We start from the raw sequence: 15,038 nt of genomic DNA, 5'->3' as shown, positions 1-15,038 counted from the left end.
ATACATAAACAGGGGGTTAAAGTTCCAAGAAGTCAGAAAATTTCTTTACGAACAAGTAAGAAAGTATCGGTGAGCTGCGCTGAGATATACATATGTATATATCTATCCTCATCCTCTGACAAAAAATCGAGCAAACAATAATTATGCAGTATATATTGATTTTGTATCACGAGTTTGCTTCAAAATATGTGGAATGTAGATATCGTAATATGCGACTATACCAAATCATTGACAAACAAGTAAGAAAAGTCTATAGTCGGACGGAGCCGACCATGGGATACCCTATACCACTATCCCTGGTAAAACGCTCTCCACGGAACTTCTTTTCAATGATTTTGAAAATTTAATTATCAAATATCAGAGATGTAATGTATAATATTTATGACCAAAACCAAAAAGTTATCTAGCATGACAAAGACATTTTTGTAGCAGGAAAGGAAAATTTAGTTCACACGAACTAAAATGTATTGAAACCCACTTATGTAGTACTACTACCGTTGTTTAACCGCTACGTTATTGAAATTTTTACTAATTTCACACAAAAGTTTCAGTCCATTTAACCCGCTAAGTATTATCTGATCTTCACGTTGGTTTGTACGCTTCTTCTTCACCATAAACTCAAACTTTGTTTAAAATTTTGCGGGTTATTATATTGACCTACAGAGCCGCTACAAAATTGGTTAAAATTTTGTTTTTGGTCCATTTCATCCCCTGAACATTTCACGATCATCACTAAAAACTAATCATTTCTATTCTGGCCCGAACCCAACCTCCTTAAAAAAATCGTTACAATCGGTCCATAATTGCGGCCTTAAGCTTGTTTACAACTTTTAATGGACGGACACACATCGTGAAATCGCTTTATCTCGTCGAGATATGAATTTCGGCATACAAATAAGGGATCTAGAACGAATATTTCGTGGTGTTACATAAACTTTTGGAGAGACAATAAGTAGCATGGGATAAAAATGTAGTTCTCTACACAGAACCCATTATATATTAGGCAGTAGGCCCGTTATCTAGCAAATACTTTATTGCAATTTACATCAGAGAAAAGGTCAGTAGTTTTTTTCCATATGTAGGCTACTTTGCGAAATATTTATGTCCTCAAGGAATTAAAATATCGACCAAAAATAAAATGTTTATATTTTTCATACAAAAGTAATGGTTCACCCGCTAAAGAATATCAGATCATCATTCAAAATTGTAGGCATCTTTTTCGACCTATACTCTTACCCGGTGCAAAATTTCGTGACTATTGATGTATAATTGCGACTTCTAGCGAGTTTATTATTACACTACAAACAAATAACGGAATATAGTAGGCTGTAACTCTGTTATCTGATCATGCACACCAACATAATTGACATCAATTGAAAGGTCAAGCGTTCCACTTTCAAGTATATCTCACTTGTCCGGAATGTCACTTCCAGGAATTAAGATATAAGCTGTATATTAAAAATTTTCACAATTTTCACATAAAAGTTTTGGTCCATTTAACCCTCTAAATATTATCCGATCGCCATCTCAAATTGCAAGCTTCTCCTTTGTGATATACTCTTACCTTATTTAAAATTACGCGTTGATCGGACTATTATTGAGGCCTACAGAGCCGCTAGAGAATTGGATAAATATTAGGTTTTTGGTCCATTTCACCCGCTAAATATTTCACGATCATCACCAATAAGAATAGGGATCTATTCTGATCTGAACCCGACCTCCATACAAAATTTCGTGACGATCGGTCCATAATTGCGGCCTGGAGCGTGTTTACAATTTATAATGGACAGACGGACGGACGGACGGACGGACTGACGGACGGACACACATCTCAAAATCGCTTTATCTCGTCCAGATATGAAGATTGGTATACCACATTGGGGGTCTCCGACGAATATTTCGCGGTGTTACATGAATTTTTACCAAAACAAACTTATAATACCCTTTTCCACATTGTGGTATAGGGTATAAAAATTTTAGTAAGCTATCTTCTGATGCATAGAGAACTCGAAATATTAAATTACGTCAAACTAAGTTTGGTTAAAAGGTTTGAGAGTTATCTTGCCATTTAAGTGTGTGCCGGTAGGGTTTTTTGGAGCCTTTGGGCCATTATCTCCGGAAGTATGCACTTAATGCGGAAAAAAATAGATCCGAGACGAGTCCTCAAACTGCACTTTTCCCAAATTTTGTGTGGGAGGCAACCGAAGGACCGGACCGATATAGTCCATATTCTAACCTGATACATTACTGGATGAAACAAAACGAAGTGCAAAGTTTGGAACAATCAGCAATTCCATGTAAGGGCTATCTTGCGGATTTGACATTTTAATTGGTGCCGTCGGGTTTTCTTGGAGCTTTAAAGGCGAGAACACAATGGATTTTTGTTGCTTATTTTTTCCGCCTCGCTTCAAAGCGCAAACGTGAAATTGTAATGTTTTCAATAGGAGAGAGCACAACGAAGCGAGGCTTCAGGCGACAAAGCTGAAAATTTTTGAACTTTTGAATTCTTCGCCTGGATTGATTTTTGACATTCAATTTAATATAAACACGTGTTCAATCTAAAATATATAATTTGACTGTAATTTTTATGTTCGGTACTAATTATTTATGAACAATTCATATTAAAAAATTGAATTTTATTTGATATATTGATATAATTATGTTTATAGCGCCCATGAATTTTACGCGTCGATGTGTGATACCAAGAAATACGCGGCCTAGTGAAGAAATAAGCTAAGCAGGAAAATTAAGCTAAGAGCTGACTGTGTTCTCACCTTAAGGAAACAGGAAACAAGTACCTGCGAAAAAACCGGCAGAAAAATGTCAAAACGATCACTGAAGAGCTTGTAATCTTCACTTTTACCGAGATAACCGAAGGAGTGAACTGATATAGACCATATTCGAACCTGACCTATATCTGGAAGGAAAATACTATGTGCAAAGTTTGGACCAAAACATTGTTCCATTCAAGAGTTATCGTTCACACCATTTTACAGAAAAACTTTTAAACTTTTGTGGGAGAGGTACCCGAAGGAGTGGATCGATATGGATCATATTCCCTCTTTTGCTTAAAGGCTGAGGTTATACAAATTGGCGATATACTTATTTCCACACTTTGGTATTACCTTCGCGGTACTTTAAGGACATAAGGTAAATTGTCCGAAATTGTCGAACTTGGTCTTTAGTCATTTACCAGATATGACTTAAGCAAGAATGCCATGCTTCTTATATGTCTTGCTGTTTCTTTTTAATTTGAAAACTACAAATCTGTGATTAAGCTGGTCTTACTTTAAAAATAAGAAGTAAACACACATCACAACAAAACTGCCAAAGTGATTCCAAAAATTATAGACATACACAGGTCAAAATTTTGGTATAACCCCATATAACGGTTCATCCCGACCAAAGGTGCTGTAATTTCGTGTAGCGGATTTTCAGATTGGAAGGTAAACGATACCGCCCGATGTGACGCCTTTTAAATGACTTTTTTTTCCAAAGTGGCTGCAACTTGGTAAATCGGATTCTCAATGGGTTGATTTTGATATACCCTTTGTGAACGTACTTCTCTATTTTAAATTTTGTACTCACATCGTTCAAATGGAATTACTGTGACATGGTACTTCGGATTCTGAGTGGGTAGAAAACTTCGATATCTCATTCGATTTAAATCTTGTTTAAAAGAACGTGATGTTCTTCTGTTAGCATATTTCATTTGTCCTAGGAATACGCCTTAACATGGCGGAAGAGCTTAGTACTTTCATAAACGATAAGAAACTTTTTTCATTTTACTTCAATGCAATTCGTGGTGGAGGGTACCTATAAAAAGTTTGTTTTTAAAAATACATATTTTGTTTTGAAATTTTATTTTCTATATTAGTATAATTTCAATTTATTGGTGAAGAAAAACTATCATTGCTGGTGAGTGAGTGGTGATCACTGTAGGGTATGTGATTGAAAATAAATACAAATACAAAAAGCTTCCGCATAAATAGCCGCCGCCATTGATTGTTTGACGATTTTATTTTCTTTATTCATTCTGCAACGCTCCATGTTGCAGACAACTACTTACGAAATTTATCAGTTCTGTGATCGGTCGGAATCAATAACGTTGTTGTTTGTTTTTTTTTTTTCGAAGTATTCTTAACCGTGTGTGTTTCTGTGTGCTTGTAGTACTATAATAAAAAAAATGAATATTTTTATTTTCTTGATAATTCTTGTTGCTGTTTCGCGGTACCGTGCCGTAGAGGTTGGTGATTTTCGGAAAATAAATAACGTCCCTACTGTGAAAAATTGAGTTATATGCCTATATTTAAATACGCGTTTTTTCTACTATACCATAATAAAATTAACTGTTTTAAGATGATTTCATATACATAAGTTGGCTTAAATTGGAAGTGTTGAATCCCGATTACAATACAACTACCATTTTACAAAGCAATATACAGTTGAATGTCAAAAATAGTTAAAATACATTTGATATAAAGATGAAGTTTATAATATATTTTTTCATTTAACTACATTACTGTCTGTAGTTAAAAGTGATTCTGGCATTTTGAAGCCTGAAAAAGTGCTTGTTTTTGATTTGTTGCTCCTGAGTGTGTATTCTTCAAAGGAAAAAGTCAGTCGGCCACACTAGCAAGCACCAACAAAGCTGTCATTCAAAACTGGCAATGTGTACTCAGCTTAATATATCTGATGTTTGATACATCAACGACTTGTACGATTTTTAGTGCTCCGGCAGTCGGAACACTACGATTTTTAGTGCTCCATTGTTGAACAACCAAATCATGTGTTTTGCACATTTTCATTTAATTTGTATTTATTAAAAAAAAACATAACATAGTTAATGTTACTCGCAAATCATAATAAACTCATGTGTGGTACATTAGCTTGGTCCTTTGCACGTGGTACACTATGATTTTTAGTTATCCGGCAGTAGGAACACTACGATTTTTAGTGCTCCATTGTCCAAAAACCAAATCAGATGTTTTTCACATTATCTTTAAATTTTTATTTATTAAAAAAATATAAAATTTTTAATTTCTTCAGAAATCATAATAAATTCATGTATGGTTCATTACCTTATAGTTTCAAAGCGTGGTACAAAACGATTTTTAATGTTCCGGCAGTCGGAACGCGACGATTTTTGTGCTTCATTCCACAAAAACTAAATATTGTTTTTTCATAGTTTTGACCAAATTTCGCAATGTGTTTAACTAATTTAAACGTACATGGATGTAACAGTTTATCTATAATTTTTATGATCAAATTTAATCAAATATTTCATTTTCCTAAGAAAACATAATACCTTTGTTATTTTTTAATGTTCCAACACGTGGTGCACTACGATTTTTAGTGATCCGGCAGTCGGAACACTAAAATTTTTAGTGCTCCGCAGTCGGAACACTACGATTTTTAGTTGTGTTCCGGTACAGTATCACTAAAATATTTTTTAGTGTTTGTTCCGGAGCGGTACACTATCGTAGTGTACCTATCCACCTTGGTACGGTACAGAACGGTACGGTACGGTCCACTCCTTCCGGTACCTCCCCCACAAAAGTTCGAAAATGTTCGGAAAATTTGTGCGAACAATAACTCTTAAAGGCAGTAACCCATTTGTTCCATACTTTACACATCGTGAAATTTCTACCAGACATAGATGAGGTTCCAATATGGACTCTATCGTTTCATTCCTTCGAGTACCTCCCACACAAAATTTCGGATTAGTTCAGTTTAGGGCCTGCTCTCGAATCGCTTTGATTTTTGTTGTAACAACTTTTATTTTCAGCCTCCCATATGACGGTACAAGTTTCATCAGGGGCAAGCCCATACTTCCTGAGAAAATAGCCTGAAAGGTGCAAAAAACCCCTACGGCACCGTGTGTAGTGGTTTTAGCGCAAGATAACTCTTGATCGGATCTGCCGATTCGGACCAACATTTGGCCTTCATAATATTTTGTCCAAACTTAGTTTAAGTTCGAAGATAAGCCATATCGCTCTACTCTTTAACGTACCTCCCCCACAAAAGTTCAAAATGTTCGGAAAAATTGTGTGCACCATAACTCTTGATGGGACTGAACGATTTGATCCATACTTTACACAATATATCTACCAGATTCATACTTTACACAATATATCTACCAGATATAGATCAGGTTCGAATATGGGCTATATTTGTTCACTCCTTCGGGTATCTCCCACACTAAATTTCGGATAAGTTCACTTTAAGACCTGCTCTAGAATTACTTTGATTTTTATTGAAGCAACTAGCAGTCGATGCCTTCATTACGACGGTAAAAGTTTTTTCAGGAGCAAGTCCATACTTCTTGAGAAAACAGCCCGAAAGCTGTAAAAAACCCCCTATGGCACCATATGTAGTGACTTGAGAGCACTATAACTCTCAACCGATTTGGTCTAAAATTTGGGCGCGATATCTATTGAAAGGATATGACTCCCAAAATAAGATCCATTTCCGTAATGGACTATGTCGGTCCATTTCTTCAAGTACCACCTCCGCAGCACTTCTGAACTTTAATCCTAATCCACATTTTTGTCGGCAAGTGAACAGACCCTAAATATATTCGATCTGTCCGTAGATGAAAGTTTTAATTCACATAGGCTGACGATATATCTCTGACGGCAAAGCCGACTGATACTTTTTTACTTGTTTCATTTTACTTCAATACAAGTCGTGGTGGAGGGTATAAAATGTTTGGCCGGGACGAACTTAACGCCGTTCCTAAATTGCAACAAAGTAATACAAAAAAACTTCGAAAGTTAAAATTCGAAATTTGCTTCATAATATACCTACATTTTGATTCCGGTCTGTTGCTCCATGGTATAAGTAAAGAGGTAGATTTAAATGAAAAAAATCTATAGAACCCTTGTTTTTCTTGAATTCCTAAAACTTCAAAATAAAAGCAACAAGTGGGTTTGTTTACAATGCATTTTTTGAGCATTTTATAAAAAACGCGAAAAATGAATGAAGAGTTAAGTTTTCTCCACATAATCGAGTTGTGAATATGATAAACTGATTGTTTCAATGCAAATCTCACCAATTTCTTCCATACAAATAGTCTAAAAACAATTTTAAAAATCATTGAATTCGATTGTTTTTAAAATTGTTTGGCATATTATTCAAACACCACACACACATACACAGTTTGTTTATATTGTTTTGAAGTTTTAGGCATACTCGAATGAAAAAATTTAAATTGACATAAAGCTCTGGCTAACCTTTCTAATTAAACCATGTGTTGCTCTATTTTTGAGGATTCCCACAAGAACATTTTTCAAAATACATACCACATTATTATTCCATATACATACATATGTATTTGATTTTGAAATTTTATTTTCTATATTAATATAATTTCAATTTATTTGTGAAGAAAACTATTATTGCTGGTAAGTGAGTGGTGACAACTGTAGGGTATGTGATTGAAAATAAATACAAAAAGCTTGCGCATAAATAGCCGCTGCCATTGATTGTTTGACGATTTTATTTTCTTTATTCATTCTGCAACGCTCCATGTTGCAGACAACTACTTACGAAATTTATCAGTTCTGTGATCGGTCGGAATCAATAACGTTGTTGTTTGTTTTTTTTTTTTTTTTTTTTTTTGAAGTATTCTTAACCGTGTGTGTTTCTGTGTGCTTGTAGTACTATAATAAAAAAATGAATATTTTTATTTTCTTGATAATTCTTGTTGCTGTTTCGCGGTACCGTGCCGTAGAGGTTGGTGATTTTGGAAAAATAAGGAACGTCCATACTGTGAAAATTTGAGTTATATCCCCACCTGTGTTGTTGAATTTAAATACGCAATTTTTTTTACTATACCATAATAAAATTAACTGTTGTAAGATGATTTCATATACAAAAGTTGGCTTAAATTGAAAAAGTGTGTTGAATCCTGATTGCAATACAACAACCATTGTACAAAGTAATATACAGTTGAATGTCAAAAATAGTTAAAATAACTACATTTGACAAAACGATGAAGTTTACAATATATTTTTTTATTTATCTACTTACTGTCTGTAGTTTAAAGTGATGCTGGCATTTTGAAGCCTGAAAAAGTGCTTGTTTTTGATTTTTTGCTCCTGAGTGTGTATTCTTCAAAGGAAAAAATCATTCTAATATATCTGATGTTTAATACCTCAAAGATTTTTACACATTGTTACTGGATGTTGTTCCATAGCTCAGAAATCCTGGAAAAGGGAGCAGATTAAGAGAGATATTTGGGCAGTTGTGAGTCGCTACAAATCCTTGCTGGAGAAGGATTTTTATTCTAAACAGAACGCTTTGTTCCATAAGTCGAACAAAAGGTCTGGGTACATAAGCTGCCTCGCCTGGTTGCCTTGCTTTCCTGCTTCATTTCTGACATAACATACAATAAAAGAATAAAGAAGCCCGAGCCAGTTTCGAACTAGGTTGCCCTTTTCTTCTTTATTCTTTTATTTTTGTTATGCCAAAAATGAAGCAGGAAATCAAAGCAACCAGGCGAGGTAGTTCATGTACCCAGGCCTTAAGAGTAGATTTTCAAATCCACCGATCTTCTACATTTCTTTTCTAATTTTGTATGCCATGTTTTGTATACCGTTAAATGTCTCGTATTTACACTATATGCCTTTATGGCGAGGGCATCTTTATCCGTCTTGCTGACGTTCTACTATATCGATGTCGGTCGACTGGTATTGCTGGTACAGCTCGTGGTTCATACGACGTCGATTGTTCTGACAGTTCGAAAAATACCAATACACTCACACATATTCACTGCCACACCAACTATCAAACTCACTGCCGACAAAGTTTCCTTGTCAGTAAACAATGAAAGTCCCCATTTACATTAGGCGAGTTTACTTGCGGGAATTGTCAGTTTGTCGGTGAGAGAGGGTGTTGAGAGGCAAAGGGTTACCATATTCCTCACCCCTCTCTTCATCAAACTGACAATTGCCGCAAGGAAAATTGCCTAATGTAAATATGGTCTAAAGGCCTGGGTACATAAGCAGCCTTGCCTGAAGGCCTGCGTACATAAGCTGCTCTGCCTGCTTACCTTGCTTACTTCTGATAAAAGAATAAAAAAGAAAAGGGCAAACCAGTTCGAAATTTACTCGGCCTTCTTTATTCTTTTATTTTTATTATGTCAAAAATGAAGCAGGAAAGCAAGGCAATCAGGCAGAGCAGCTTATGTACGCAGGCCTTGACTGCCTTTCTTTCCTGCTTCATTTCTGACATAATAAAAATAAAAGAATGAGAAAGAAATGAGAAAGTCATGCTTACCCAAGCCTAAATTTCTGTAAAAGATTAAAGAAATAAAAGATCGCATTTTAATTAGGTGGAGGTACTACCTAATTAAAATGCGATCTTGTATTTCTTTAATCTTTTACAGAAATTGACATGAAATTGAGCGTGAAGTAAGCGACAAATTTCATTGTGTTTGCACCATAGACTAATTAAGCAGAGACTACGAACGCTCTCATTTTTCATTCTCAACCAGATGTCGCACGAATCGATTTGGGGCTAGTCATCTGACTCAAGCCAGACTGGGGCTAGTCAAATGACTCAACTTCGAAAACAGTTTATTAGTTTTTCTACCAATTAGGGTCTTTGTTTGCAAACTTCGCCACTTTAAAATGTACTTTACATATGAAATTAACTATGCCACTCTTTTTGATAGGCATATAGTTCGTAAATGTTAATATTTTTAGGAGTTTTCGTTTGAGTGAAACAAGTAGCTTTCACTCAAACCACAAACATGCGTAAACGACATCTATGTCGCCGCAGATAAATGGTGAGAGCCATTCTTTGTCTCTACATTAATTAGTCTATGTTTGCACCTTAAGTGCTTTGAAAGTAACTTCAATTTTTTCCGAACGTTAAGTCCATATTTACATTAGGCAATTTTCCTTGCGGCAATTGTCAGTTTGATGGAGAGAGAGGGGTGAGGCATATGATAACCCCAGTGGGAAAATTGGGAACATATTACATTGAAAATATATTTATTAACGCATTATAAGCAATACATTCCAAAACGTATCCGTAAGAATCGAGAAAGGAATATAATTGGACAAAAAGTTAAATTATTAAATATATTATAGAAGATACGTTATATAATATACCGTAGAGAATCGAACGAGTAATTCCACTTGACAAAAAATTCATATTAATTACCTCTTACATTCCCACTGGATACGGCAAGGGAATGCAATGTTTCTTTTTCTATTTTTTTAATCCCGTTATCTGCCGACGCCTTCAAGTCGCAGCATAAATTTGCCAGTTTTGTTTGTGTCGTGTAACAATAAAGACGTACGTTTGTAAAATGTATTCTAAAAGACATTGGATACATTCACAAATATTCTTAGACGTATTGAAATAAAACTGGACGCCTTACTATGTGAAGATTAAAAAAAAACAATTTCCTTATAAAAAACTAATCTGATCTTCAAAAAATTTACCAAAAAATTGGGGAAAACTTCACTTCATATGTAAGTCACAAAGTCATATTTGAATATTCTTATTTCTTTTATGTTATTATTGCTACCATATTATTTCCCTCTTACAGATACCAATTATGGAAAGAATTTTAGTACCTCGTGGACTATTAAAAATTGTAATGAACTATTTTAATTTCTGTTTTTAATGAATGAATATTTTTTTGTATTCTATGAATACTTGTTTACCTACATAAAATCCTTATATGTATTTCTAAATATAAATAAAAATGAATTAAAATTAATGGTTTTCTATTTTAATCCAATAAATTACTTAAGGCATACCGGGGGAATAAATTATTTATAAAAAGAGAATACATACATAATACGATGCATTCCAGTATATGAATTCCATTATATATTACTAAAGAACTATAAAAGAATATACCCATAGATTACACGATGCTTTCTATGGATACTATAAAGGAATATATTATTTTCCTAGGACATGCACCGTGTTACGAATAATGTATTCGGTAATCAATAAAACATATTGGCTCTGTATTACCCGTTCGATTCCCATCGATTACATTTTCCCACTGGGACCCTTTGCCTCTCAACACCCTCTCTCACCCACAAACTGACAATTGCCGCAAGAAAAATGGCCTAATGTAAATAGGGACTAAGTCCCAATTAACATTATGCGAGTTTACTTGCGGCATTTTTTCTCTTTTCTTTTTAAACTTGCCTCTTGCGTTTATAAAAGGCAATTCTGTTCCGACAAGTTTTGTTTTCAAAACAATGAAAATAATGTCAAATACGAAAAATATAAAATGAATTGTCTGAGAATTGCCGGTACGAGCAATTTTATCCATTTCCATTCCCCTTACGTGTCTCTTCTAAAAACTAGGACTTGCCGCAAGTAAACTCGCCTAAAGCGGGCCATACACTATCAAATTGGCTTGTCCATCCGATGAACTCCTTCTGTACGTGTGTGCTTGATAAGTGTGTAGCAAAGCATTCAATCAGCCTTTAATCTGCAACCGAAATCTCCAAATTTTCCACTAAACAACGAATGAACTTATTTTTTTTTTATTTCTTTCCAAACACAATGTTTTCTTTTTGACAATTTTGAAAATAAACCATATTCATCGGATTGATTGGGTTTCATTTTTAAATCTAAACTATATTGATTTACCCTGCGTTTACACATGACAGGACAGTAGAGTACATGTATTGATTGTCAAAAACCCAAAACTTACCTGTGTGACGTAGGCGTCCAGCCAACTGCAAAAACAGTTGAAAAATTATGATTGAAATTTGTCGATTTCTTTTTGTTTTCCGTTCACATATTTTGTTTTTGTACATATTCTTTTATTTTCAATACATTTCAATTATCGTTTCATTTCTTTTTTACAAAAACGTCACAAATTTGTTACGCCTACTGTCTCCGAAAAAATGATGGACAGCTGGGAGACAAACGACAAATGTATGTATGTGTTAAGGTAAGGTCACATTAGGCAAATATTTGCTCCAGGGACCGGCATTGTGCGCTTACTGAGATCAAGTGAGTGTTAATAATACATTGAACTTATGTTACTTGCTCTCAGCAAGCGCACACTGCCGGTCGCTGGAGTAAATATTTGCCTAATGTAACTCGACCTTTAGTAAAGCAGAGTTGTATTTGCAGACAGTCTGTCTTGTGTAAACGCCTAGTTTCCTCAATCCATAAAATACACACACACATTCTCATATTTTGAAAAATGTACACATACTACTACAAATGTTGACATCAAAATTTGCTAGTGTATGGGGCGCTTAATGTAAATTGGGACTAGCACATGCGAGTACCCTGCCAGCAATTGGAAGTGAGTTTTATCTAATTTTATAAATGAGGATCTTTTTGGTGTCTAATTTTCTGTAAAAATGCGACATTTGTCTAATATACAATAACAATTGCATTGTTATCCCATTTGTATCGTATCCAGTCACCATTTAGAAAAGAATACGATAGACAAATAACAACAATAACATATGTATCTAAAAATAAATGTAATATATCTCATTTATATCCCAATGAAGGATGGAAATTAGATAGACATACATATCTATTTTCCATCTTTATTTGGATACAAATTAGACAGCTTACATTTATTTTTAGAATTGTTGTAAGTTGAACAAATAAGACATTTGTACACAGATGGTTATATACGCCGGTGGTGCAATGGTAAGCATGCTCGCTTTGCAATCTGAATGTCCGGGGTTCGATTACCTGGTCAGGCGACATCACATTTTTCAAATGACAAAATTATTATAAGCGACAATTCCTGAAACAATTCTAAAAATATAATGAATTAAATTAAATAATAAAAAACCAAAAAGTCAAAAATAACCCAAACAAAGGATTAACGACACAACAACAACAATAAAACAAAACATAAAATAAAAAGGAATTAAATTAAGTAAAAAAGAAATTCAAAATAGATTTTTGTTCTTTTTTATTTATTATTATTTTTATCAAGTTTTTATTAGCTCATATTAATGTTTTATAGCTTAAAAAAAAAATTTGTCATTAAAAAAATGTCGATTGGCCTGGGAATCGAACCCGGGCATTCAGATTGCAAAGCGAGCATGCTTACCATTGCTCCACCAATATTATCGTTTTAATAACTTTCTGCTGTAGGCCTATTCTGTAACTTTTATCGATTGAAAAGTTGTTAAAATTTCTTTTGTTTTTGTAACAACTACAAAACAAACAAATGAAATTGTTGTAAAATAAACAATGAGTAAAGTTGTTAAAAAGTTAGAGAAGTGTCCAATTAGACACTCAAAAATGTATCTAATGAGTGGAACAGTTCTTCCCGAGAGCTTTGTCTTTTTGGATAAGAATGCGACTATCGCATTCGTTTGTGCAATCTAATTGAAGTGACTCATTGGACAATAAACAGATAGCAAATGTTGGCAGGGATATAATATAATAATATGTATACACTAGGCCGGGGCGATTTGAAAACCTTAGTGAGCCCTTCGCGTTTCTGATTCCTGGGATTGAACTGAGCAAAAAAGTCCACTAGACCATAGGTCTACCGCGAAAATCGAGCCTCCCGATTTTGACTTTAAGTTTTTTATCCACGTTTTTTTGACATTTTAGCATATAACGGCCATACCATTGAGATTTTCGATCCAATACAAAGACAAAAATTGTAGCGAAGACAGTGATTAAGAACTCTCTAATACATCGCAAAAGCATTGGAACGCTGCTTCAGGCAGTTTTAGCCTTGAGAAGGTGCAAACTATTCGGAAAATGTCGATAAATGACATTGTGCTACAAAAGTTGACCAGAAAAATATTCAAGCGTTCTGATGCATAATTTTTCGTGTTGGGATCAATGGACAACGTAAGTGCCTTTAGTTCGTTTGGGTCACTTCATTTTGTTTTTTTATAACGGTAAAAGTAGTGAGGTTTTTTTCCTTCGATAAAAAAATTCTCAAAAAAATTATTTCCTGTTGCACGAATGAATGGGCTTTTGCCTATTAATGACTAAAATAATGTTTATTTCATTTAAATTTTAAAAAAAGGTCCCGCACAAAACATTTTTAAGTTTTATGATATATGATGTATAACCTTACATCTTAATCTTAATCTTAATCTTAAATTATATATGTTATAATACTTACTTACTAAGAACAGATCTCCAACTCTCCCTGTTCACTGCTTCGCTTTCTGTAATTCCGTGTCTTTTCATTTCTTCATTCACTTGTTTGCTCAATCTAATCTTGTGCCTGCCAATTCTGCGTGCATGACTGTGTCACGTATTTATACGCCTTTTTAGCGGGTTCATCATCGCTCATTCTTATGATATGGCCTAGCCAGCGCAATAGTTGCACCTCAATACATTTATTTATAAATATGTCGTTGTATAGCAGATATAGCTCGTGGTTCATACGACGTCGATATTCTCCGTCAACGCAGATTGGTCCATAGACCTTTCGAAGAATTTTTCTCTCAAACACAACGAGCACTGCCTTGTCCGCTTGCGCAAGTACCCTGGCTTCGGAACCATACATCAGCACGGGTAGTATCAGTGTTTTGTAAAGCGTTGTTTTTGTTTGACGATATGTGGCTTTCTTCCTAAACTGCTTACTCAGACCGAAGTAGCATCTGTCACAACTGATGTTGTTGGTTGTGTTTACGGCAGTGCCGGGGTAGACGAAGTCCTTTACTACAGTTGGACCGATCTCTATGGACGCATTGGGCGTCGACACCACCAACTTGGTCTTCTCGCCGTTTACCGACAGACCCACTTTAGCAGATTCCCTTTCGACTTTTGCAAAGGTGTCAGTTGCTTCCTTTACCAATCGGCCCATGATGTCAATGTCGTCGGCATAAGCAAGTAACATATGGCTGTTCGTGTATATTGTTCCACTTCTTTTGACCTTCGCGTCTCGTATGACCTTCTCCAGAAGAACAGGCCGTCTCCTTGTCTGAAATCTCTTTTGGTAATAAACTCTTCGGAGAGGTTCTTTTCTATTTTAACTGAGGACCGAGTATCAGTTAATGTCATTCTACAAAGCCGAAGGAGCTTTGTAGGAATACCAAAATCAG

General features: G+C 34.8%; 1 protein-coding gene across 3 annotated transcripts in view; it reads left to right on the top strand.

Moving 5' to 3' along the window:
- Positions 1-3,991: 3,991 nt before the first annotated feature.
- LOC141403480 (uncharacterized) overlaps positions 3,992-15,038 on the top strand; it is a 28,215-nt gene continuing 17,168 nt past the window's right edge. The window contains exon 1 of one of the 3 annotated variants that reach the window (XM_073985949.1): positions 3,992-4,246. In XM_073985949.1, the coding sequence (XP_073842050.1) occupies positions 4,187-4,246 (60 nt within the window). In that variant the 5' untranslated portion in view covers positions 3,992-4,186. Of the gene's footprint in view, positions 4,247-7,496; positions 7,738-15,038 lie in introns of those variants that run through there. The other 2 variants (XM_073985950.1, XM_073985948.1) reach the window with 2 other exon arrangements.

This window comes from Musca autumnalis, unplaced genomic scaffold (genome assembly GCF_047663935.1).
Source record: "Musca autumnalis isolate F117 unplaced genomic scaffold, ASM4766393v1 scaffold_4, whole genome shotgun sequence".
Classification (NCBI taxonomy): Eukaryota; Metazoa; Arthropoda; class Insecta; order Diptera; family Muscidae; genus Musca; species Musca autumnalis.
This window is presented reverse-complemented; position numbering and strand designations above follow the sequence as displayed.